This window comes from Amphiura filiformis, chromosome 20, assembly GCF_039555335.1.
Source record: "Amphiura filiformis chromosome 20, Afil_fr2py, whole genome shotgun sequence".
Classification (NCBI taxonomy): Eukaryota; Metazoa; Echinodermata; class Ophiuroidea; order Amphilepidida; family Amphiuridae; genus Amphiura; species Amphiura filiformis.
Genome location: NC_092647.1, coordinates 32,320,343 through 32,346,690, shown reverse-complemented (window position 1 = coordinate 32,346,690; position 26,348 = coordinate 32,320,343). Strand labels below are relative to the sequence as shown.

At 39.5% G+C, this 26,348-nt stretch overlaps 2 protein-coding genes across 2 annotated transcripts in view; one reads left to right on the top strand and one right to left on the bottom strand.

Annotated features, from left to right (window-relative positions):
- Positions 1–26,106, top strand: part of LOC140142605 (arylsulfatase B-like) — a 63,639-nt gene extending 37,533 nt beyond the window's left edge. The window contains exons 8-11 of the mRNA XM_072164604.1: positions 14,088–14,295; positions 17,126–17,375; positions 18,801–18,961; positions 25,118–26,106. Coding sequence (XP_072020705.1) covers positions 14,088–14,295; positions 17,126–17,375; positions 18,801–18,961; positions 25,118–25,422 — 924 coding nt within the window. The 3' untranslated portion in view covers positions 25,423–26,106. The remainder of the gene's footprint in view (positions 1–14,087; positions 14,296–17,125; positions 17,376–18,800; positions 18,962–25,117) is intronic.
- LOC140142956 (putative nuclease HARBI1) lies at positions 6,347–10,924 on the bottom strand. Its single transcript, XM_072164984.1, is given in 3 exon segments — positions 6,347–6,924; positions 9,572–9,955; positions 10,767–10,924. Coding segments are annotated over 3 exon segments (876 nt in total). The 3' UTR covers positions 6,347–6,590.
- Positions 26,107–26,348: the final 242 nt, after the last annotated feature.

The following is a 26,348-nucleotide window of genomic DNA, read 5'->3' as shown; positions in this document are numbered from 1 at the left end:
TCTCTCTCTGTGTCAGGTGGCGCTGTGTAGCGCTGCTGTGGTCTTCACAAGAGTACGCCATCTCACTCGATCTGATGCCAAGTGCGTTGCACCTTGCATTCCCTGGTTAGAAACCAGCTTCACGTCATTAGTCCAAGATGTTGGTGGACGTCCTCTTCCTCGTTTGCCTTCCATAGCCCCTTGCAAAATCTGTTTTTCTACACCTCCATGTTTCCTGACAATATGGCCAAAGTACTTCAGCTTTCTCTCCATTATGCCGCTTCTGATGGTTAGACTTGTACCAATCTTGTCGAGGATCCAGGAATTTGTTCTCCTGTCTTTCCATGTCACTCGTAGAAGCCTCCTGTAACACCACATCTCAAAAGCATCTACTCTTTTCCTATCATTCTTGGTCATAGCCCAAGACTCGCATCCATAAGTGGCAATGGAAAACACAGTTGCACGAAGTAGGCGTACCTTGAGGTCAATGGATAGGCCTCTGCTTTTCCATATGCTTGACATGCCCTGCACAGTTCCCTCAGCTCAAGTTCAATCAGCTCTACTCTGCTGCTACAAATAAGAGTGGTATCATCGGCGTACCTCAGGTTAGTAATTCTTGTACCGCCAAACTTCACTCCACCTTCAAACCCCTCCAAAGCTGTTCTCATTATGTCTTCAGAGTAGATGTTAAATAGGTTTGGTGATATCACACAGCCCTGTCGTAAGCCTCTTCCAATCTTGAACCAATCTGTGTCTCCACTACTTATTCTGACTGCCGATTCTTGGTCTTCATATAAGCAGCTGATCAGATCCACAAGATGACTTGGGAAACCCATCTTTTCATAGTTTCCCACATCTGAGGGTGGCTAACACAGTCAAAAGCTTTACTGTAATCTATGAAGCACATGTAAAGAGGAAGTCTATGCTCTCTGCATTTCTCAATCACATTCCTGATATTGACAATTTGGTCCCTAGTACCCCTTCCTTCACGAAATCCTGTCTGCTCATCAGCTATTTCTTCCTCCATTTTGTTCTTCATTCTCTTGATGATGATCTTCAGAAGCACTTTACTTGCATGACAAATCAGGCTGATGGTCCGGTGATTGGCACACTCTTTCAAATGTCCCTTCTTTGGCAGTGGAATAAATACTGCCATGCACCAGTCTCTCGGCCATTTCTTCTTTTTCCAGATGATACCACATAGACGCCACATTAGGTCTATCCCTTCTTTCCCAGTTGCCTTCCACAACTCAGAAGCTACATTATCAATGCCAGGTGACTTAGCATTTTTTTTTTGTTCCATGGCAAGCTCAACTTCAGATCTCAATGGTGGAGGTTCTTCCTCACACGTTTCACACTGTACATACACCTTGTCATCTTGTGCCTCAAACAGCTGGGAACTATACTGAACCCATCGCCTTTTGATGTCTACACTTTCGGTAAGAGTGTTACCTTTCTCATCACGTATAACATCCATCCTGGGGGCCCACTTCTTGGTAAGTTCTTTGGCAATACCAAAAGCTATTTTTGAGTCACCCTTACATCTTTCCATTTCCACACATTTCCTTTCGATGTAGTTTCTTTTGTCCTCCTTAACACTTTTGGAGACCTCTTTGTTTAAGCGTGCCCATTCTTCCTTTCCTCCATCTGCCTTTGCTCTCTTCCTGTCATCAGCTAGGTTTAAGGTCTGCTGAGAGATCCACGGCTGTTTCCGTTTCATCTTTCTAGGGATGTACTTCTTTGCTGTGCTCTAGACTGCTTCTTTCATGTCTTCCCACAATTCATTTGGGGTCTGCTCCTCTTCATTAACTTTCAGTAACTCGTCAAACCTGTTCTTCACATCTACTGAATATTGAGTGGGAATGTTGTCAACATCATACCTGGTAGGTGGTGCATTGCCTCTCTTAGCTCTCAGTTTTAGTTTTACTTTGGCTACAAGTAGCTGATGGTCACTACCACAGTCAGCGCCTGGTCGTGTCCTGACATTTTGGAGTGATGTTCTCCACCTCTTCCTGACCATGATGTAATCGATCTGGTTTCTTGTTCTATCTCCTGGGCTCATCCAAGTCCACAGTCTCCGTGGATGATGCTGAAATAACGTGTTCCCAATGACTAGGTTATTAGCTTCACAAAATTCCTCCAGTCTGTCTCCACGTTCATTTCTGATCCCAAGTCCATATTGGCCTATACACCCAGTTTTCTCCTTCATTTTGCCAATCTTAGCATTCCAATCCCCCAGTACGATGAGTAAGTCTCTTCTAGGTATACTATCCATAACTCCTTGTACCATCTCATAGAAGTCTGTCATCTCGCTCTCTGATGCATCTGATGTTGGTGCATACACTTGTATGATAGATACATTTAAAGGATGTCCTTGCAGTCTTACAGTCATCACTCTTTCATTTATTGGATTATATCCCAAAACACACTTGGCTGTGGTTCTTTCTATTATGAAACCCACACCTCCTCGTTTCCTTCCAGTATCTTTTCCAGAATAGATGAACATACTTCCATCATCTGTAGTGAACCTCCCTTGACCAAGCCACCACAACTCTGTTACTCCTAGGATCTTAATATTGTTTGCAACCATCTCCTTCTCCACAACTTCAATCTTTCCTCCTGACATACTGCGTACATTCCATGTAGCAATATTTATTGGCTTCCTTAAAGGGGTGCTGTTCCTTTCCTTCCTGGGACCATCAAGAACAGGACTTCCTGTAGCAGGCTTTAATCCTGATCTGTCATCACCAACAGGTGTACTCTGAGCAGCATCTCTCTCTTCCCCAGTAGCCATTGACGTATCTTCCGGCCTGCGGGTCGCACCTTCCGATACCATCGTTTTCTTTTGACTTTGTACTCTCATGCTTACATTCAAGGCCAAATAGTACGGTGGGTGGCCAGGTCCTTCCGTACCAACAGTAGAGGGCCATTCCTGAGTTCTTACAGTACTAGCCTCCTCTTGACACAAACCATCTCCCTGGATGCCAGATATGAGCTTTGTGTAATTGTGTTTTGTCGTTGACTATACGGTTGATTCCTCCGGCGCAACACATACATCAATGCTGTTGACCACTGACGACTATTTAAACCATAGCTAGTATTCGCTATTTACCCATAGCTGGGTTACAGAAGGTTCACCCTACAAAAGTGTCCCTTCCTTCTGCCTACTCATACCACACTGGCGAGGTAACATGGTAGAGGCTGGATGAGCTCCGAGTTGGAAGAGAGGAGTTCTTGAAGTCAGCTCTTGCTGTTATACTGACAGGGGGTCTCAGCGCCCCCTGAGAATCCACATCCTACACAAAACACTATGATTGGGACAGCAAGAAAGAAAGATGAAGAGAAGAAGTAAAAGTCACAACACAAGCTGGCACCCACACTAGCTTTTACCCGACAAAAGGAAATGGATGATGTTGTCCGGCTGTGGACAACCTTTTAGGCCACAGTCCGGATTTAATTTGACAGTATCGCCCATTTCCTGATGCCCGTGTGGGGTTACGCCGTCACCTTCACACTGGGGATCTGTGTCCTGTACCGCCAGTGTGATATGGGTTATGTGCCCATCAGTACTGGAATTCAGCGCCTTTACCCTAGTATGTGGAATAAGAACTCCCATCCTCTACGAAACTTAGGACGAAAGCTCCAATCCAAAAACAACACCAGACAAAAAAAACAACTACCAAGCCAACTAAATTGGCTCACCTTTCCTAACCAGCTGTGTTGCGAAAGGAAGTTTTAAGGTAGAGAAGGTGGACAGATAGAAGGATGAAAAAATAGAAAAGGATGAAATATAGAGTAGTGTAGGTAGGAGATGAGACAAAGAATGATATTCTACAGTTTGCAGAGAAGGGCCAGAATCGCTTTGAGGAGTTTGTTTCTGAACGATTGATCTCTACATCAAGACTCTCAGTGTAGGACAAAATGAAGAAGCTTTTGAAGACCTTTTCGAAAAGGAAAGTGCGTATTGGAGACGAGGTCATCAAGTTGCGTGAGGAACATGAGTTACTTGGAAGATTTTTAATAATCCAAGGCAGCCGACCAAGTTTAGTTCCTAAACTTGAGGAAACAATCAGCGAGTATGAGATGTCAATGGTTCCCCGATCGCTGTGTGCGGGTGATGGAACCCTGTACATCCCCACAGACAAAGCCAGTGTGATGCATACTGTTGAAAATGCTAAGGCAGAGCCCATTAAAATTGTCCCACAGCCTGACCTGGTGCAGGAAGATCCTCCAGTTGCCCCACAGCCTGACCTTGTGCAGGAAGATCCTCCAGTTGCCCCACACTCTGGTCTGATGCAGGAAGATCCATTAGTTGTTTCCACATAGCCTGACCTGATACAGGAAGATCCTTCAGATGTCCCACAGCCTGATCTGATGCAGGAAGATCAATCAGTTGTCCCACAGCCTGTCCTTGGGGATGAAGAACCGTCTGTCAAAGTTCTAATAGCTGTCGCCATGGCTGTGCTTCAGAGTATGAAGAAGACACCAACCATGCTGAAGCTGTCGGATTTCAGAATGCATTCAACAAACGCATTGAAAAGATGATGGATGGCTACGACGAGGGTCAAGTTGTATTTGATCGATACATGGATATCGTCGGTAGAATACGAAATCGTCGGTAGAATACGAAATCCATCGAGAAATGAGTCTTACCATGTCCATCATGGAACTTATCTCTGTATTATCGACCAAGAAGAAGCTGACATGTCTAGGCCAGAAACTGCTTAAATATTTCTCAAATGACAGTTCTTTCCTGATGGTCGTCGTATATGATACCTTCATCAAGGGACATAATTTTGAGGAGGTGCACGCACATGAAGAGGCTGATACATGCTTCCACATCAAGTCCTTGCCTCGGCTGCTAATTGTACCTTGCGAGACATATGCGTTTGGTCACCCGACACTGATGTCTTCCTGCTGTTAGTTGATTTAGTAACTTGTGGGCGCATTGCAGCTCCCTTCTTCGCTGAAAAGGCAAGGGTACAAAGAAACGAGAAATAAATATATTCAAGCAGGTTGAAGTTGTTGGACATCACAAATGTCAAGGCCTACTAGGATTACACAATTTTTCTGGTGCTGACTGGGGAGGAAAATTGGTTAAAATCTCCAAAAAGACTTGGATAAATGCCTACCTGAAGCTTGATGATGATCCTGCCATTAATTTCATCAAGGAACTTGGTGAAGATTCCATTCCTCCTGAACTTATTCATGGCGAGCTTCCAGCACTGATGGTGAAGGCATTGGAGCATTTTGTGTGCCGTGTTTACAGTTCAACAGGTCCAACAACCCTGCCATCACTCAGATAGGAACTATTTCGGTCAAAGAACTTGGAGGGTGAAATGCTACCTCCATCCCGTGCTGCATTGCTGCCTCATATCCTCCGTGTCAACTATGTAACTATGCGGGATAAATCATACTAGACAAATTGCCCTGAGCTGCCAACAATTGAAGAGAATGGATGGAAGTCAGAGAATGGAGGGTACATTCCAGTCAGATGTCTTGCTATCCATGATCCACAGGCAGTACTGAAACTCGTCAAATGTGGCTGCAAAGCAGGTTGCAAGGGAGGGTGCAGCTGCTCAAACAATAACATGCCTTGCACAGCTCTGTGCAAATGCTAAAGTGGAGACTGTGCAAACACTATAAGGGATGTTGCTACAGATGATGCCATGGATGATACAGCTGATGCTTCATGATGAATAGATCAACTCGATTGAACTAACTTGACTGGATGACTGCTGAGAATAGATCACACTTAAACGTTTGACACTTAAACAACACCTGTCAACCAGAACTGTCTCTTACAAAAATGCTATAGATAACTTGAGAATACAAAGAAACCAACAACATGGCTTTGTGCATTGGACCATTAGTGATATACATAGCTGTAGGGTGCTTCCATGGGTTCCAATGATGAGGAGGGACAATATAAATGAATACACTTCAAGTGACTTAGACAGTATAGTAAATATATTCAGTATACTTTAAAAGACACAAACAATTTAAATTATTATTAAAATGTGTTAAGAAATGGCAGAAATATGTGCCAAAATAGGTTAAGGGTATCTAAAATGGGGTGACCCCCCAGAAAGTGAGGGAGGGGTGTGAAAATTTGAACCCCGTCATTTTCTGACAGTTTGGTCCATATAGAAGCCAAAACACCCAAAAATCAATTTTAGCAAACAAATCGTAAGGCAGAACGTCGAGTTGTGATAATGATTGATGGTACATACCTTGTAATAATCAGGCGATTTTATAGATACACAGATGGGTATCAATATTTTTATTGATCATTAAATAGATCAAGCCTATAATTATACTTTGATGTAATGTATGTCCATTTGTTATTATTTATATCAAGTTCATTCCTGAGCAAGGACGCAAAATAATGTGCTTGTTCACACGATCACTGCTGCATGCCGCGTGTATTCTTGTGTGAAGTTATCATACATAGTTTACGCATATCTATTGCGAGATGTAACATGGCCCAGACACAAGGATAATTATAATAAGCCAGCCAGATTGACAATATTATTATAGCTGTTTAAGAATCTTCTATTTAAAGCCAAACAAAGAAATCACAGCCACTGCAGAGTGTCATGAAACAAATTCTAGGTGAAGAAGTTGGTGATTATGTCAGCTCTAGCAGCTACACCAAGGATGTTGTCAGGTTCAGGTGCTGCTTCATCTGGGTCACGCTGGACAGGCTTATCATTGTGTGCATCAAGGTGGGGCTCTCTCAAATCCTTGCTAATGTTGAACAAAACACAACATGCTATGATTATATCACAGGCTCTAGCGGGCTCTATCTGCAAACCATGACCAATCAAACATCTGAACTTGTTCTTCAGTTGTCCATTGACTTGCTCTATCAGGTTCCTGGTGACTGACTGTGATCGGAGGGAAAATAAGTAAATATTGAAAACAGCAATTAGAACATGATTACTAATGACATTGTGTGATCATTACATTTGGTGTAGTGTCATATCATTTTTGTACCATGGAAACCATCTGTAAGTTGTGGTCGGTCCTAACACTCTATGCATGGCATATACACCAGGCACAAAAATAAACTCGTCAGTTATGGTCATCCTTGCTGTTCAACAACCTGATAACTTTGGATTATTCTAAAATATATACATTTTGTTAATTGGACTTAGCTTTCTCATTTGACCTGGATATGCACCTCCAAACCCTCAAACCCCAAAATGAAAAGTTGCCATTTTAACAATTCAATTGTGCCTGTTTCAATGTGTGCATTATTGATTGGCCCGTGGTGCTTGTATTCAATACAACGATGCGGTCCTGAAAATGGTTGAAATTGCAACTTTTGATATTTGGGGTTGAGGGTTTAGAGGCGCATATCATGGCCACCTCTTGCTCGATATTCACAAACAGGGTGTCAAATGAGAAAGCAAAGTCAAATAAACAAAATGTATATTTCAGAATAATCCAAAATTAGCAGGTTGTTGAACAACAAGGATGACTATAACTGACAAGTTTCTTTTTGTGTCTGGTGTATACTAAATCTAGCAGAATTTGTCATTTTGGAGACTCCCAAAGATGGCGCCCAGGCCAAGTGATCTCCCTTGTTTCCCTGGTTTATGCCACTGCTGAGAAATTCTTATTGAAAAAAATGATATTTTTAAGTGTTAAAAATAAATATGTATAGCTTTGTATATAATGGCAACATATGTTTTTATCATCTAATTCTAAAGGGCATTTCGTGATCCACAACATCATCTCCCCACTTTTCTCAAAAAAGTTGAGATTTGTATATCACTGGAAACCTCTGGCAACATAATGTTTATGTACAAAATGGATAAATAAAATATTGTCTTATAGCATTAATGCATGTTACTGTTTTGAGTACTTGAAATAGTGTGCAAGTCTTGTACCCATATCATGTAGGCCAACTTATATGAAAAACCACTTAGAGCAATTTAGAAACCATTTAATAAAGGATAAAAAAGATAACCTCAAGTCGTCGGTCACATTACATACAGAGCTATAAGCTTATTAATACCATTTTAAACAAATTCTTTTCACATACAGAGCTATAACTTTGATAACTTTGATACCATGTTATTACACAATGTTACTTGAAAGATTGGCATGCAGAATTCAATAAAATTGAAACCTGTCTTCTTCATAAAAAAAAGTACCCTTTAAGGAAAGTTAATCATAGCAATAAGTAAATTTGAGGGTAAATCCAAAACCAGTATTGTATAGCTCTGTATGTGAAACACTTTTGTCTGTTTTTGTATAAAACTGTGCGATGGGAACGACGAAGTGTACTTTGACCTGAAACAATGTCATTCCCTACGGATATTTGTATCCAAATTCTCTTACTAGGGGCATAACTTTGCTGTGCATATAATTTTTACAGCATTCTGGTTGTTATTTAAGCCCAAATCTGACATTAGCGACTCAAGTCAATTTGAATTCATATATTGCTACCACTATGTACAACATGATTATGGTGTCTTTGCCCATTAAAGAAAATTAGCATCAAAACTGAAATGGAGAACTTTCATTCAAACCTTTTATTTTTTGCTGACTCTGTATCTCTATTCCAATTTGGATTTTGATAAATTGACACTAGAATTTTTACCATTTTTTGTTATAGGCGGCGGTAGCCGGGGGGACGGGCCAGGGGATACATCCCCCTAAAATTTGGCAAGGAGAGATGTCCCCCCTTAAAATCATAATAAAGGGTAAAATTAAGCATTAATTGCTCTGTGTAGTAGCTTACTTAACTGGTACACTGATATGTGCCACCTCAATACTATTTTAGGCAACACAAAAATATTTGAACATTTTATTGAACACAAACATTGCAACATATTAGGCCTATAATTAAAAATACAAAATAATTAACAAAAGAGCAGTTGTTTTGTGCACATTACCGGTTGTAAGCTTTAAGTGGTGCTGTGTCAGGATTGGGCACTGGTGTCATCAGCCACGGCTGCACATAGACGTTCGCTTTTCGTATCTCTTTCCTTGTTGGAAATGTATAACGTTGAGGAGATAGGAACATGTACCGAAGATCCGGGACCTACTCTGCCGTGTTTGGCTGAGTAACGGTACATGGACACGGTCTTTTGTGCCTATGTAAATTAGTCATTGTGTAAAGCTGTGTTTATACCCATGGGTTACTCATCATCAGACTGAATCATTGTCGCTAACTACACAAGTTATGTGTACAATTTTAGAGAACGTTGACCCACAGAGGGTGTCAATATAGGCCTACGTGTCGCTTTTGAAAAACAGCGAATCATGCGCATGCTCAGCAGGCAAATATGACGGCGATTTAGTACACTGACCATGCGTGCGATTCAGGTTTCTGCAAAAGCGATTGAGTATAAATGCATCTTTAGAAATGACCGGCGATTGTGTGTTCTCAAGTGGGTTTTATCATGTTAATTAGTGACCTGACACACATTTGTATTGGTTCGATCAAGCATTAAAATGCTGTAATTTTTTGTACTGGATCGTTCAAGCATCTCCAACAATTTTTTCAATGTAAGTGCCTCTGGCCCTAGTAGAAGTAAAAAACGGATACTATGGCCAGAGTTCTAGGGCTAGTTGCACAGTGTACCCCGAGTCCCCAAGCAGAACCCCTTCAAGACGACCATTCTCGAAATGTCTTCCTATCAGGCTGTTCCGCAGAATCCTGCTGTCATGGGTACTGCCCGGCCACCTGGCCACGGCATTCGTAATCATGTAATGTGCGTTACATATAAGCTGCACATTGATGGCATGGCCTCCCTTCCGACTGACATATACTCATCTGGGCCTTCCCACCAAAGTGCCATCAACAGCCCCGATCACACGTGGAAACCCAGCCACAGCAAAGAAGTCACGTTGTGTCTGCTGGACAGCCGCTGGAGTGGTAGGGAACCTTATATGTTGATTCTTCAAATGGCACAACACCAGTGTGACACGACGAACTACTCGCGATGCAGTTGCTTTGCTTACGGGATGGATAAAAGTGTCCTTGGCATCTCTCATACTGCAGTTACTGTCCGTTTTCCTATACACAATACACAGTGCTCTTTCCCATTGACGCGTGACCTCTACAAATAGCCCTACGTAAAAAGTATGGGGATATGACTAGTTAACGTCGCTGTGTGAAAAATAACCGGCCATTATTAAAAGTACTCTTCTAAAGTTCTAGAAAATATAGTTTTTAACATGTCCTAAATTTTTAGCTAATTTAGATGTTTGGAAATATTCGTACTTTGGTGTTTTAGTTAATGTTATAGGTAATAGTACATTGCCTAGTTAACGTCGCTGTGTGAAAAATAACAGGCCAATATTAAAAGTACTCTTCTAAAATTCTAGACAATATAGTTTTGTAACATGTCCTAAATTTTTAGCTAATTTAGGTGTTTGGAGAGGGTCGTACTTTTGTGTTTTAGGAAGGATATGTAAACGACAGATAATATTATTTCCAAACCGTGTTAAGTCAACAATCATTATGTTGCTCATTTTCAAGAATGCTGGTTTACAAAAAGCACGCCATTGTCTCATTTCGTGAACAAAGCTACACATACCATTGTTTCCTTTCGTTTCCTTTATAATCGGTTACCCAACTGAAGCTATAATACCAGCTTTATTGCGATATAGCACATGAAAACAGACACTGGTGCACAACCAGAGAAGATCCGATTTAATCAGTTGAGCTGTTTCAATGAGTGTTATCTTGGTTTAATAGCTTTTAATGGGGTTAAGTCCTGCAAAGGTCGAGATGAATTCTACTGTAGACATGACTGCATCATGTCAAAAGGCAACTGGCGTAAAAACGCAAGGCGACAAATACTTGTACACTTGCTGGTAGGGCATGGCTCCTATGTGTAGGGTGCTCTAAATAAGCTTCCAGCATGTTGATAATGTTCATGCATCCTAATCTGGTAAACCTATTATAATAGTTCTCATACATGGAGACATCGCTTAAATGTTAAAAGGGGTTGCCCCTAGCCCTGAACACCCTCTCTCTCTCCGCAGAGCTCTGTTATTCTCCCTGTCATGCTGATTTAGTAGCAATAACATAGCCATGTTTGAAAAGCTTATGAGTACAAATGCTGGAAATGTTGTTTGTTTATGATAATTTCCCGCCAAAATCTGATACTTACGATTGATTATTTTGAACTTACGCATGATTTGGATCACCACTTAAAGTTACGATTGATCCAACAAAAGTTACGACTGAAATTAATCGTAAAATTCTTTGTGAAACGGAAATACGATAGATCGTAAAGTTACGCTTGATCAAGAGGTTAACGATTGATAAATCAAACTTAAAGATCAATCGTAACCCTTTGTGAAACGCCCCACTGGAAGCTTTTGGGAAGCTGTTGAGGTATCACTAGACCAGCAATATGAAGTGTGGTCCAGAGCGGCTTCATCTCTACTGAGTCCAACCATCCCATCATGTCCCTTTAGTTTCTTGATTTCCTGCTTGAGGGCCTGATCAGAGAAGAAGCGGGTGAAGGGTTTCTCTGATCTTGCCACTACAAATTCAGCAGACTTCAGTGCATTCCATGTTTCTTTTTCAAGAGCATTCATTTGAGCAAGATGAATTGGCATCAGACGCGCATAGGTAAGGAGATCATGAGCGACGAAATATTGGATAAGCTGATGAGATGAAGAATACTCTTTACCTGGTGAAGATACTGGATCAAGAACTGAGCGAACTTGACAATGTCGTTTTCATCTTCCAGTGGCATGACATTTCTTGAGTACAAGGATTGGATTTCTCCAAAGATCTCTACCATCTGTGGGTTACGTTCATAGAGTTTGCTCTTGAGATCACTACACTGCATACGAACTGGACCTTTTGGAAGTGTCGATAAGATGGCATCAAAACGCAACATCATAATCGCAAGGCTGGTAATGATGTGGTACTCAGGAGCTCGCTTGTAGGCTAAATGCCACTGAAGATCCCACGAAGAGCTGCTGATGTGTATGCACCACTTTCAATAGCACATGTGTCAAGGCAACTTTCTTCAATTGTTTTACCAAGAGCATGCAAGGCAGCAAATGCATACATACATACATACATACATACAACGGCATATATATAGCGCAATTTCAAAGAAATGATCATTGCACTTTACAGAAAAACGTACCCTACTACTAAAGACTACAAGTAAACAAAAATATGCAAAAGAAACAACATAAAATCAGCAATGGTTAAAAAGATGGGTTTTCAGGCTACGTTTGAAAGTAGTAACTGTGGGAGATGACCTAATGGATGAAGGAAGATTGTTCCAGATTCTGGGTTCAAAGACACTGAACGATCCATCGCCTATCAGTCTGTTTGTCTTAGGAATTATAAGGCGCGTAAGATCTTGATTTGAACGAAGACCTTCCCTAGTTGGAACACGGATGGTCAGACAATCAGAGAGGTAGGGTGGTGCCAGATCGTTCAATGTCTTGTAAATGTAGAGTAGCACTTTGAAGCAAATTCTCTTGTCTATTGGAAGCCAGTGTAACGAATTTAAAAGAGGTGAAGATGAGTGACGGCGTGGAACTTGGAAGATAATGCGGGCAGCACGGTTTTGTAGTCTTTGTAAGCGAGCAACGTCTTTGCTTCTACATCCAGACAGAAGGGCGTTGGCATAATCAATCTTGGATAACACTAGTGCCCGCATGGCATTACTGGATGCATCTTCGGTGACAAACCTACGAATTCTGGACAAGTTCCACAAGAGAAAGTTAACTGTTTTACAAATAGATGTTATATGGTTGGACATGTTCATCGTAGCATCAAAAACAACTCCCAGATTCCTGATGGTAGCAGATGGAATTACTTCAGCATCACCAATCTTTATATTGATGTTGGAGAGATTGGGCATATTGTGTGGAGTTTTGGAGTTATTTAACTTGAGCATATTACAAAGCATCCAATCTCGAACTTCCTCGACACACATGGATAGCTTGAAGATGGCACATGCTGAATCACCAGGAATCTTGGGATTGAAAAACATATAGATTTGAACATCATTCTGAATCTTCAACGCGGAGTAAAGATCAAGATCTAGCGTTATCAGTGTCTTTCTGTGAGGGCCGACGACAGTGGCAGATATACCCTTGATTAACTGCAGAGTGGTATAGAGGTCACGTAGTATGTTGGCGAGGTTTTAAGTAGTAGAGAAATCACCGCTGTGTTTGTACGAGTGCAACTTTCGGAGGACTGTGATAGCAGTAGTGATTTAGTAGCAGCCCAAGTTGTCATCATATCTTCTTTTACCAATTTCCACGATTTACGTGTTTGTTCTTTGATTGACAGAATAGAGTCAGTTTGATTCATGTCCTTTGAAGATTCAGCATGGCTATTCTCTTCACTGTCCTGGATCTGGTCGTTTGCCAGCGGAGGTTCGGTTCAGGTTGCCTCCTTGTTTTCATCAGTTGCAAGGTATTTTGCTAGTGCCCAGATGTGAGTGAAGTCTTGACAAACAAGATTGTTTCGCTTTCCTATCCTGTGGAGTGGAGTGGTTTTGATAATGGCCTCTTGCAGCATGTTCAATTCAAATATCAGCCTGTGAGGGATGTCTCTGTATAACAAGTGGTTGATTCATCAGCTCTCCAGCTTTTACCATTCGCTTGAAGGGTTTTTTAACTTGAAAATGGGTTTAATAAATATTCTTTACAAGAGTGCCGGTAATTAAAAGAAAGGAACAACCAGGAAGCAATGACGTATATCAACCCTTGCTTTTGCAGAATCAGAACAGAACGACAAGAAATGCCCTTCATAATGTTCAGCACCTACAGTAACAGGTTAATTCCCGGATTAATTGTCATTGGATGCCCCTGAAATGATCAAATAATGGTAAAAGTTGCTCTTGTATTGGCCAAGAAAAGAGGATTAGGCCGAGAAATGCAAAGGACATGGGTCAGTCAGTCAGGGGGGGTCGGGAAAATTTGAACCCCGTCAATTTCTGACAGTTTTGACCCTTTAGAACCCATAACTGCAAAAAAACAAAAAACAAAAAAACAATTTTAAATTAGCACTCTAATCCTACGGGAGCTGTTTTCTTCACATACCATACTACACTTATTTATAAGTTTCTTGTTTCTTGTCGTTTTATTTTATTTTTCAGCCACTATTCTTGTATGTCGCTTATCAAGCTGTACATGACCCCATGCAAGCACCAAAAGAATATGTTAACATGTATAGTAATATTACGCATGATGTCCGAAAAACATACTCCGCTATGGTGACGTACATGGATTATTCAATAGGACGTATAGTTGATGTTTTGAAGACAACTGGAAATTGGGAAAACACGGTCCTTATATTCTCTTCAGGTATGTGAGACACTAGTCCTAGACCTTAAGCATCATATTCCGAGGAACGGAAAGACATCAAATTGGTGTTTTATGACCTTTAACATTCTTTTGTGGCGAGTGACATGATCTTTAAATTCACGCAGAGTGTCCTTGACAGGCGTGACTATGCTTCAGTGAACATGAAAGAATTCAAAAGATAACCTCTGCCCCAATAATCCCGAGCTATTGTCTGAAACTGCTCCTCGTAAGATGTATCATAAGAACTCGATCTTCAAATGATAGTCATATAACTAGGGGGTGGAATTATTTTACAAAATAACAGGTATTATTTTTCTGCAGGGCTTAAAATATGTACAGACCCTAGATAATAAATTATCAAAAAGAAAACAAATCAAATCATGAAAGCTAACCCCCCTGTACATACCCCTTGAAGATTTGAAATTAAGGTTGCCGAATTCGGAAGACTTACAAAAGTATAGGGAATTTGTGACCTTCGGGATAACATTGTTCAAATACAATTTATTACCGCAAATGTGGTAATTTAAGTGTCTATAATTGTTTGGCAGACAGAAAAACATATTGTATGATATTTTGCATATATATTCAGTCAACGGGGGGGCAGTATGTATACATTCACACAGATATCTCAGTTCATTGAACTAAGTACTCACTAAAGTCAAAGTTTCTCTGTTTTATATTGTAACTAACCTACTGTTCAGGGTGTATGTACAGGGGGGTTAGAATTATTTGATTTCAAAATCAAGTTGATTTGTATGTTAAGATAGGTCAGCTACATATTTTAAGAGGTGCAGAACAAAAAGTTGGTGCTAATTCCACCTCCTAATATAACGACCAATAGATAAATGACTGACTATCAATCATTGAAGACTGAGTTCCGCAGTCTAGTGAGACACGTCAATTAGACTACTGAACAATATCATACGGTAGTGTATTTTACCTTATTAAAGGTAACAAAGATATTATAGACTAATTCGTTCTATAAAATGAATAGATATTAATGTGGATATATTTGGGCACAACCTCGCGTTCAATTCACGAATGAAAACTAAAGATTCGCCTAATGGCTCTATAGGCTCCCTTGAAACTAAAAGCGCCCTTCCATAAAAATCCCACCAGCAAATAAAGGCACATACCCTAGGCTTTAATTACGGGCCCTTAGGCCGGCTAGTGTTATATTTCAGTGGTTACAAGCCGAACAGTGGGCCAGAATCACCTCAAAGTGTGCCAAAATTATAAACGGACAATCAACCGCATAAAAACACGGTAAAATGACTATATTAGGGTTTTTTGAGGCTACAGAATTCAATTGAGGCATTTTCAAAAATATATGACGTCATCAAAATGCTAAACGGTGATTGGTCGATTATTTTTACAACAGTATTTCAAATGACATAGGCCTATGTTACAATTTTAATGGAAAAAGCAAAATAGGGGTTCCAAGGGGTGCGAAATTCAGTGATGACATTTTGGAAAGCGTATGACGTCAATAATATGCTGATATGTGATTGGTCAATTATTCCTCCCACAGTTATTCAAATGCCTGTGTAAGAATTATTAAAAAAAACCTTTCAAATCGGGGGTTTTAACGACTGCGGAATCCAATAGCGCCATTTTCCAAAGCATATGACGTCATGAAAATACCGAACCGTGATTGGCTAATTACTCTTACAACAGTAATTCAAATGTCCGGTTGGAAAAGTATTAGCAAATAGCATATTCAAGGTTATACGGACTGCAGAATTAAATGACGGCATTTTCTAATACGTATGACATCAATAAAATGCTGACATTTCAATTGTTTAATATAAGCAAGCAAACAAACAACCAGCTAGACTAGATGTTGGGGGTGGTTTCTCTCACAAAATCTGTACGTGATTCTTTCTGCCCGACTCCAAAACGTCGCCATTATAGTAAACGTAATTTTGGCCCTAATTTTCAACCCATCACTGTTTACCAATTTCCTTGAAAAAACAACCAATTTTGCCCAAATAGGGTACTTTTACCAACATGTTTCTCAAAATACACAATGACATACTGGGCGCTTTCGTCTGTAGTGAAAACCCATCCATCGCTTTACAAAAATTGGCGAAAAAGCACCCCAAAAGGCAAGTCATATACGTATACCATGTCAATGGGATACTGAATTAAAAAATAAATTTCAAAAAGAAACTAATATTCTTGTGTGTAATCATGTATAGTTTCAACTATATTGTTTTGACTTTTACAGAAACAACCCTGGCCCCTCAGCTAAAATGCAAAATTATATCTTAAACTGACCTACCCCACAAGGTCTTCACATTCCTTTAAAGCCATGTTAGTGCAAGTTTTTTTACCCCGTTTTAGGTTTTAGAACAATATTAAGGGGAGTAAAAAAGGGAGGCGTTTTAAAAGAGATTTAAAGAGATTTCAAAGTGTTTTTTTGGATCGTATGTGGAATCTAAACCTGTATTTTGAAAATGGAGTTTTTTACGTTATAAGTACCTTTAAAAAGAAAGTGGTTGGAACTTAATTATTCATAAGCTTCATTTAAATGCATTATAATAACCAAGGGGCTGTCCACTAGCGTCTGTGTTACTGTCTTATAAAAAGACGTAATCTCGGGGAAGATCTCTATCTCAATGCTTGGTGATGAGGCTAAGATATTTTCTTATAGATTTGTGTAATGCGCTGTCCCTAAATAACCCCTGCAGTGCCTTGTGCCGACAATCGACAAGTTTTTATACACTGCAGTAAACTGATACAGTCAGTATGACAAAGAAGGGTTGCTTATAGTTTGGGGCTGTTTCGAGAAAACCACCCAGACATTAAATTTCTGTTGACATTTAAGATAACGGTGGAGATACAGTACACGGAATCAACTGGCCACTACGTGGTAAGAAGAAAACTCTATGGGAAGGAGGATTAAGAGCAAACGGATTTGTCAATAGTCCATTGATACCGTCTAGTGCCAGAGGGCGTGTCAGCCATGATTTGATACATGTTACAGACTGGTTTCCTACATTTGTTGACGGTCTAGCCGGTGGAAAGCTCAACGGTACAAAACCACTGGATGGATATAATATTTGGGAAACTATAAGGTATCTTGAGATTTGAGAGTTTCTACTCTATATATTCACCAAAAATCATGCCTCAATTAGTAAGATATTAATTAATTAAATTATGTAGTATTTGCAAAAGCTTGAAATGTCTGTATAACATAAGGACGTTAACCGATCACTTATACTGCGCAAACAGTATGTTGTATCTGCAATTTGAAGAATTTGTCATTTCACATAGTGACGTATTATAAGCCCTATCGCCATTCTAACTTCCGGTTTTTGATAGCAGTTTTGGGACACTTTGACCTCTGACATATCGGGAAAATTGACGTAATTATTAATAATTTTCTTATTATTGTCACAATTTTGATCATTAAAAATACCAAATAATTAATTTATAAAATACTAATATTTTTTATATTTGTTTTAAATATTGTAAAACATTTTAGATTATATTTTGTACGTACAAAAACCCAATATTTCTGAATTTTCTGAAAGGTCAAAGGACAAAGTGTCCCAAAACTGCAAAAACTGTCCTACAATGCATTGCAAACTTCCAATGCCGATTGGGCTTATTTGTGCGACATATGTGCGTGACTTTGTCATTGCACGGTAAAATGGCTGTTTTGTCCTTTTCACATAGTGACGTATTTGCGCAATTGTTTCACATAGTAATGTATTAACGCAACGTATTTGTCATTTGAACGGCGACATTGCCATTAGTTCTTTTCACAAAGTGACGTATTTTATTTAATATTGATTTTTTTTTTGCAGAATAAGTAATTCTCTGAAAGTAATAAGTGAATTACATTGGAAATATGGTATACTGATTAGCAAATGAAAATCTTCAAATTCGATTTTTTTAGAAATGCGTATTTTGCAAATACGTCAGTATGTGATACGACCGACGATACGTTGGGTGTCGAAGGGCAGCATACACTTGGCAAAATAATAGTCAAACACATCAACATTCATAGACAGCTACCACTACTTGCAAAATTAATATTAAAGAAGAAGTATTGGTCAGGCCATCTCTGGCCAGTGAGACAGCCAACAATTGATTTCGTGCAGTAACTATTACCAGCAATTACTAACTATTTATACTAGGATTTGGACAGGTTACCTTGTCCTTACATATCACGATTATTGCACACTGGTCTTCATCTTGGCAAGTTAGACACTCAAGCCACAAAATGTTGATCTTGTTGTAATATTTTATGAATAAATCCAGATGTGTTGTTTCATTCCGGGTGCCATCATGGTGCAAATAATGTTGTTGTCATGACAATTTGGTCGGTACTAATGAAAGCGAAATGACATGATGGGTGTAAGAGTACCGGAAAGTATCCATGCTTTACTAGTACGTGAATCAACAATCATCAATACAGTTGTTTAGAAGTTGATGTATTTTTTGACTTATGCCTGCGTGGTGTTTTGTTTGTGTGATTATTGTTGGTTTTTCAGAGATATGAAACCAAGTCCACGTACAGAGATATTACATAATATCGATCCAATGTTAAGTACCAGTACTCTATCAGAAGTCGCCGGTGATTCAAACTTATTCAATTCAAAAGTAAACGCAGCCATACGTGTAGGGGACTGGAAACTTATAACCAACGAACCAAGTAAGTATTCATAAATGGTATTGCACTAAGCAGATAACTACATTTAGCATACCTGATATTAAAGAGGCTGCGATTCCCATACGCTGTGATTGTACGCCCATCTATAAACTATTCAAAATACACTCTCTTGCGACGGAGCGAGGTGACCCCTTCAGCATTGAAGATTTGTATAATTCCATTAAAGGCCCTTCAGATGCTGAACAACTTCAGCAGGACCTAGACAAGCTCTGTCAGTGGGAGTCAGCATGGCAGATGGAATTCAACTCTGCAAAATGCTTCGTTAGTATGAAAGTGACACATGCCAAGAACATTCTACCATTCAAATACCATCTTGGTGATTCTATCCTACAAGAAACTAACAGTCATACCTATTTGGGTATTGAGATCAAGAACGATCTAACATGGAACTTACTTGTGAATAAAGTCAAATCTGCTGCCAGCAGGAGTCTCGGCTTCTTGAGGAGAAACATCTCATCATGCTCGAGGAAAACAAAAGCCAATGCGTTCAATTCGCTCGTCAGACCCCACCTTGAATACAGCTCTACAGTGTAGGATCCGTATACTCAGGAACAAATTTCTCAACTTGACAAAATACAACGCAGGGGGGCCAGATTCGTCTTTAATGACTACTCTTATACCAGCAGCCCATCAGACTTGATATCTAAACTGAATTGGGAGCAGCTAGCATTGAGAAGGAAAGAAAGAAGACTTTTGGTACTTCATCAAGCTCTGCATGGTCACCTGTCCATCCCGGTAAACAAAATTCTTCGCTCGACGACACGTCCGTCCCGCTTTACAAACGAATTCACATTTCACAGACTACAAGCCAGAAAAGACTGCTTCAAATATTCCTTTTTTCCGCGGACGGTGGTCGACTGGAACAGCCTACCATACGACATTATTTCATCAGATAAGCAAGCAACCTTCAAATCCAAACTTCACAAGCACCTAAGAGAGTAATAAGTAGCATTGCGCACTAACAACCCTGTCCGGATTACTTCTACCATTGCTACGCAATCAAGGAGTGTTGGGTAGTATCAAATCAGATTCAGATTTTAAACACTACAAAATTAATGCACGGACAAAAAAACATGCACACAGTTTGTCCTTATATTTAAACATAATTATTGAAAATGCGGTTCATAATATACTATGTGCGTATATGACCCCCGGGGTGGAGGGGGGGGGGGTCACGTGTAGATGTGCATTTCGTCTACTTTTGCCGGGCCGGGCGTTTCTCATCAAATAAAGCAGCTTTAGGGCTCAGAGTTGGTACACGTATAGCACGTGAGCATTATAATAGAGACCTTGCGAAATCAAGTTAAAACCACTAACTTTAATGTCTAGAGGATTATAGAGGATTATGTATTCAAAACCACTCTGCCATTAAAGCCGCTTGAAGTTAACGTTAACGCGAGAATCTATAGTGTGCCGTAAATTATGATGAAAATACGTCATAATTAAGAACAATAGTTTGGATATTTCCTCATAGACTACATAATTACCACTTATGTATTATCTAGTTAATAGACCAATTATTGGAAATCTAATTTGGTTTGGGTAAAAAACATGCCACATGTTGCTGAAAATTCCTGATTGAATTAGATCAAAATATTTTTTGTTCCAAACGTCACACTTGGTATATGTTTTTGTGTGTGCTCATGACGTACACCAAATCAGCTTGCGGAACCAAGTTTTGGCTTCGACTTCAACGCCAAGGGGATTAAGTTCCCGTAAAATGGCCTGATTTTACGGGACCCAGCAGTGTACTGAACTTCTGCGAATTGCAGCTGCTGTGAACATTTTTTTTTACAACGTTGCGTGTCTTATAATTACACCTCCATATAACCAAATATGCTTGTACTGTTCAGGTATTTTATTTAATTATTTATTTTATTCATTTAGGCCTACATTGTGTACCCCAATTCAGCAGAAAGCTGGTCTAACATGTGCCACGCTATACGCTGACACTCTTTAAACACACTCATCAAATATAAGTTATACATTGGGGCATATAGGCCTATGGGTATTGTATGTCAACCAAATTATTCATTATTAAAAGAGGAGGCATATTTGTTACAAAAAATAAGACTGTCAGAAAAGGAGCATCCAGAAAGATGTTGATTGAAATTCAAAATTCTGGGAGTTTTTAAAGAACAAAATGAGGATCATTCGGGGAGATATATTTAATTCGATCAGAATGCAAAGAGGAGTCCTTGCCCTCCTAAAAGAAAACTCCTGGCAACTCCTGGAAAGTGAGGATAGATGAATAGATGGAGGGAGGGGAGGATATGGAGAGGTGGTGGTGGTGGGCGGGGGAGGGGGGGGGGCTAGGGAGAGCAAACAGATAAAATGGGCTTGTGTCCTGATGGAAATATAAAATTGACAAAGCTAACGTTTACTGGAATAATAATTGAGCTTTTATTATAATAATCCGGGACAATAATATAGGCATACCACAAGAATATTTAATTGAAACATGTTTAGAAGTATAATATTAGCGTATAGCTCATAACATAGGCCTAATTCCCATTGCATTGGTCATCGCCTAGAGATGTAATCCATGTTTATTCATTATTATGTTTTGATGAATCCAAGTGTGTGAAAATATCGGATCCAAAACATAATAATGATAAAATTGGATGATTTACGCCCGATATTTATTTGTCTCGCTATGAGTTTTAAAATGTTGGACTCGACTACGTCTCGTCCAATATTTTAAAACTCATAGCTCGACCAATAAATATGGGCTCAATCGAGCCAATTTTATATCAAACTAAGCGCCTATTGTAATAAGTGTTACCAACAAACCACTTCAGCAAACAAAAGGGAGAAATTTGTTGCAGTCGCTTCTACATACCCTTCTTTTGATCACCCATTGATATACTTCCCCTAGTTTAAACAACAAGACGCTGTTGGTACAGAAACCAATCTGACGTTCGCGTTGAAGTGAATTTGAGCAAGAAATCGCATCGATATTTTTGAAGTTGCCGTTAAAGTTCCAGTAACTTCATTCCGCAAAGTCTCTATTATTATACGTATATAACCTCTATTTGTCACATACGCTAAAATAAAGGGCCGGTCGTTACTGCATATACAGGGTGAGTCAAAAAAGTGCAATAGAGCAAAGAATCGACTTCCCCATTATTGATTTTTTTTTTTTTATAAATGCCACATTAAATAGTCACTTTCTGTGAAAACATGAAGTGACTCGCACCTACCGTCCACGAGGTGCCATGTACTTTGAAGATTTCACACCACCAAATAGTATTATACGGTCGTGCGCCCTGAATGCATTTCTCAGAAATGCAATTCACTCCACTTCAATTTGCGTTTCCTATTCGACATTTGAAAAACCCGCCTACAAATGTATATGTTTTGATAGAGAATAAACAACTTTAAAGTAAAGGGAAAATGAAAATAATGTTTCTTTTCCTTAAGCAAGACCAAGGACAATAACACTTTGGGTGCTCCATTTTATTTCAATGCCAATGAGGTTAAGAAAATGGCAGTTGTTCCAAATCTACCTTACACAGAGTGGGCTGATATTCAAATGTTAGATGTCTCTTGGACAAACATTACAATTGGGTATCGCTATAAAATATGTCATAAAAACAATACGGTAAATGCTAATTCCTTGATTTTTTCACACAAGATCACTAATGGATATGTTTATAAAATGTTTTAAAACCGAAAATGTTCAACTCGGTTCTTACATAAAATTGGATTCGCTTCTCTATTGCACTTTTATTACTAACCCTGTATAATGCCGCTACAATGCCCTGCGTTATTATACTGATAGCATTTTAGCATTAAACCATAACGTGTGTACATGGACCACGTAGGTCAAATATAAACGGACCCAAGACCCAAATGTTAAAACAAAGGGCCGACCGTTTCTTATTAAATAAAGCAGCTTCAGGGCTCAGAGTTGGTACACTGATAGCTCTTTAGCACTTTAGCATAATATTGGTTATATGTCTATAATTATGAGCCCGATATGTCACATATTATTGACCCATGGTCCCAATCGCTAAAACAAAGGGCGACCACTACTCAATAAAAAAAAGTAGCTACAACGCCCTGCATTGGTATACTGATAGCACGTGTGCATTGTACCTTAACGCGTGTACATGGACCACGTAGGTCAGATATAAATGGACCCTGGGCCCAAATGCTAAGGGCCGGCCGTTTATAAAATGTTAAATGTTAAAATGTTGGTATTTATACTGCGCCTTTCACATATGAACATGTATCAAAGCGCTTTACGTTTATTCTGATGTCGTAAGAATACTGTCAGCTGTCATACAATGCCCAAAGCATGCTCATACCTTTGGGTATCTCCCCATTTCACCCTGGGTAGAGAGAGGCGAGTAATGTAAAGTGCCTTGCCCAAGAGCACAACTCTATGGCATCGTCGGGGCTCGAACCCATACCGCTGTGACATATACATGAAGAGCCCGTACCGCTGTGATTTATTTATCAATAAATAAAGTATATACAGTGCTCTGAGTTAGTATACTGATGGCACTTGAGCATAGTATCTTATCGTGTACACGAGCAACTGAGATCAATGGTCACGGGCACCAGGCCTGGCCCAAATGTACAAATACCAAGCACGCTGTTTCTCAGCAATTAAAGAAGCCTCAGGACCCTAATTTTGGTACAATGATAGCCCTAGAGCATAGACCCTGGAAATAGAGACACCATACATTTGCAAGTATACCTGAGCCACATATGTCATATAGCATGGGCCCCAGGGACAAGAACATTTAAGTAATTAGCACCAGAGTGACGATGTTAGCTCTAAAACTACAAGGACACAATGGCTTATTGGTGGCAAACTTACGGGACCTGACCCGTAAATGTTCCATTTGTCCATTTTGGCCTCATATGTTCAAGTCTAAGGACCTCAGAGTCCTAAATGTTAATACCAAAGCCTGGCCATTTCTCAGTAGAGGCAATCCATGTCAACTCCAGGGATGTGCACCGCAGTACCTCTTTTTCTTTTTCTGTGTGGTGCTAGATATTGGTGAGAAAGTCAAATCCTGAAAATTTGAGCTTCATACTCCATTTCGGCGGCAAGTGGCAGCAAGTTGAAATTTGGGGGGGGGGGGGATCAGTGTAAAAAATGTGTCGCTACGCGAAAGACGCTGTTTGGAGGGCCATAAATGTATAAAGGGAACCCATACAACTTAGAAAAGTATGTATCCTGGGGTACTTCTTTGTGTAGAATTCAAATCTGCCATCAGCAGAAGATAGAGGGTCCTCAAAATGCAACTTCATTAACCCAGGACCAACTTTGGGGAGTCAGAACTCCAAAAGTAAAAAATAATTTAATGTCCATTTTTTGGTCAGTCAGAGCTATTTGATGGGACATTACTCTTATCCCATATTGAGCTTATTAGAATACTATAGTATTAGCTGATATATTAACCATGCAAACCCCAATTGTACATTTTTTGTACATTTTGACTCCCCTGAAAATCAATGTCAGACATTATACCCCACCATCAACTTCAGGTATGTTGAAAATATGTCCTTGGACAATATTTCTGAGAGATATTGGATTGGGGTCTCGATGGCTTTAACACATCAGTTAGGTTTGCCTTCTCCATACAGTTGTACATTACATGCGAAATCAACAATGTGAACAACTCTATGGAGTAGGCTAACTTTGCTTATGGGATAAAATATCATATCATCACCACCGATAAATTGATCACCCTAAACTCATTAATAAATGCCGTCGCGCAAATAAGTTTCTTCTAAAGAACATGTACTAGTATTTGTCCTCATTAGATTGAGTGAATTGTAATTATATTAGCCAAATAATTTGATTTATTTGATGTACGTACATGCAATGCAATGATGCCAGCTGTTGTTCATATCGAGTTATAAAGTAGTCCTCTCTATTTAGTTTAAGTGCCATTACTTCTAAAGCATTTGAGACAAATTGTAGACTGTGGTAATGTAAGTGTTTGGTGTTTGTCTGACGAATAGGTGTGTGTATGCATAAGGGGCGTCTGTTTTGTGTATGGAGGTAGTTCATGAGTTGTGGTGTGAGCACAAGTGCGTCTATATTCCTTTTTGTTGTTGCTGTTGTTGTTATTGTTATTTAAATTAGATTTATATTGTCTTATATTTTTGATACAGCACCAGGAATATGGTCAGTGCCTCCGGAGCTATCGGGAAAACTAACCGAATCAGCAGCCGATAAAACGCACCACCCAATATGGCTGTTTAACATTAAAGAAGACCCACTAGAAACACAAAATTTATCTCAAACTTATCCTGATAAAGTGAACGAGTTACTACGACGATTACAAGCTTACAACGTGACTTCAGTACCAGTAGTTTATCCAAAATGTGATCAGTCTGCCTCACCAAGTCGTCATGGAAACTTATGGGTTCCATGGGGAGAACCCAAATGGAGAGACTTTGTGAAACGTAGAACTTGAAGCAAAGTTGAGCCTTATAGAGCTGTCTTTCTCTTGTATCCCAGTAGTTTCTTTGCTACTAACCAGGGTCTTTGGGGTGTCTACAGTTTCGGGGTCAAAGGTCATTAAGGGGTCGCTTCCGGTCAAAAACCAAAAATCATCAAATATGTTCATTTTTTTAATCTCAAAACGTAACCAGACCAGAGTGACATAAACTTCATAGTTCAGTTCAGTTCAGCCTCCCCAAAAGGAGAGTTTTATTAAATTGTAAATATAGGCCACCGGCCCTTTTCACATCTATAAAATCAATGATTACAATATTTACCAATTTTAGAAACACATACAAACAAAGACAGTCATTTTTTTTCAATACTGTATCTGGTAAGCAGTGCAAAATGGCAGTATGAAGCAACTTCTTTTAAAGTGTGTTCATTTGATGAAGTTATAAAACGAATGAAATTTGCCATTGTTGGCCTCGAGTCCAAACAGGAAGGGAAATATTTTGCTCTAAGATCATCGAAGAAGCTGCATTTTAGGAGAAAGTGCAATTCATCTTCAACTTCTTCTTCGTCGCATAAAAAACAAACACGTTCATCATAAGGCAAATTTTCTCTCCGTCCTGTCTCGACTCGGAGGCAATGACTAGAACATCGTAATCTTGCCACGGCAGTTATGAATCGATTATCATTAAATACATCAAGATAGTGTTCAGAAATGTGCATGTTCTTAAATTCCCGATATAGAATAAGACGACCGTTTGATGAAACCTCTGCCACCCAGTCTTGATGAGAGATGTCAGAAACTCTTTGGCTAAACGAGTTTAAGAATTCGATTTCATTACCTATATCTTGTGCAAGCCATGCATAGCCAAAGCCATACGAGAACAGAATATCTTTAACAGTGCTTGCCCAAGTTGTTTTACCATTTTCATCAAGTCTAAGTAGCAT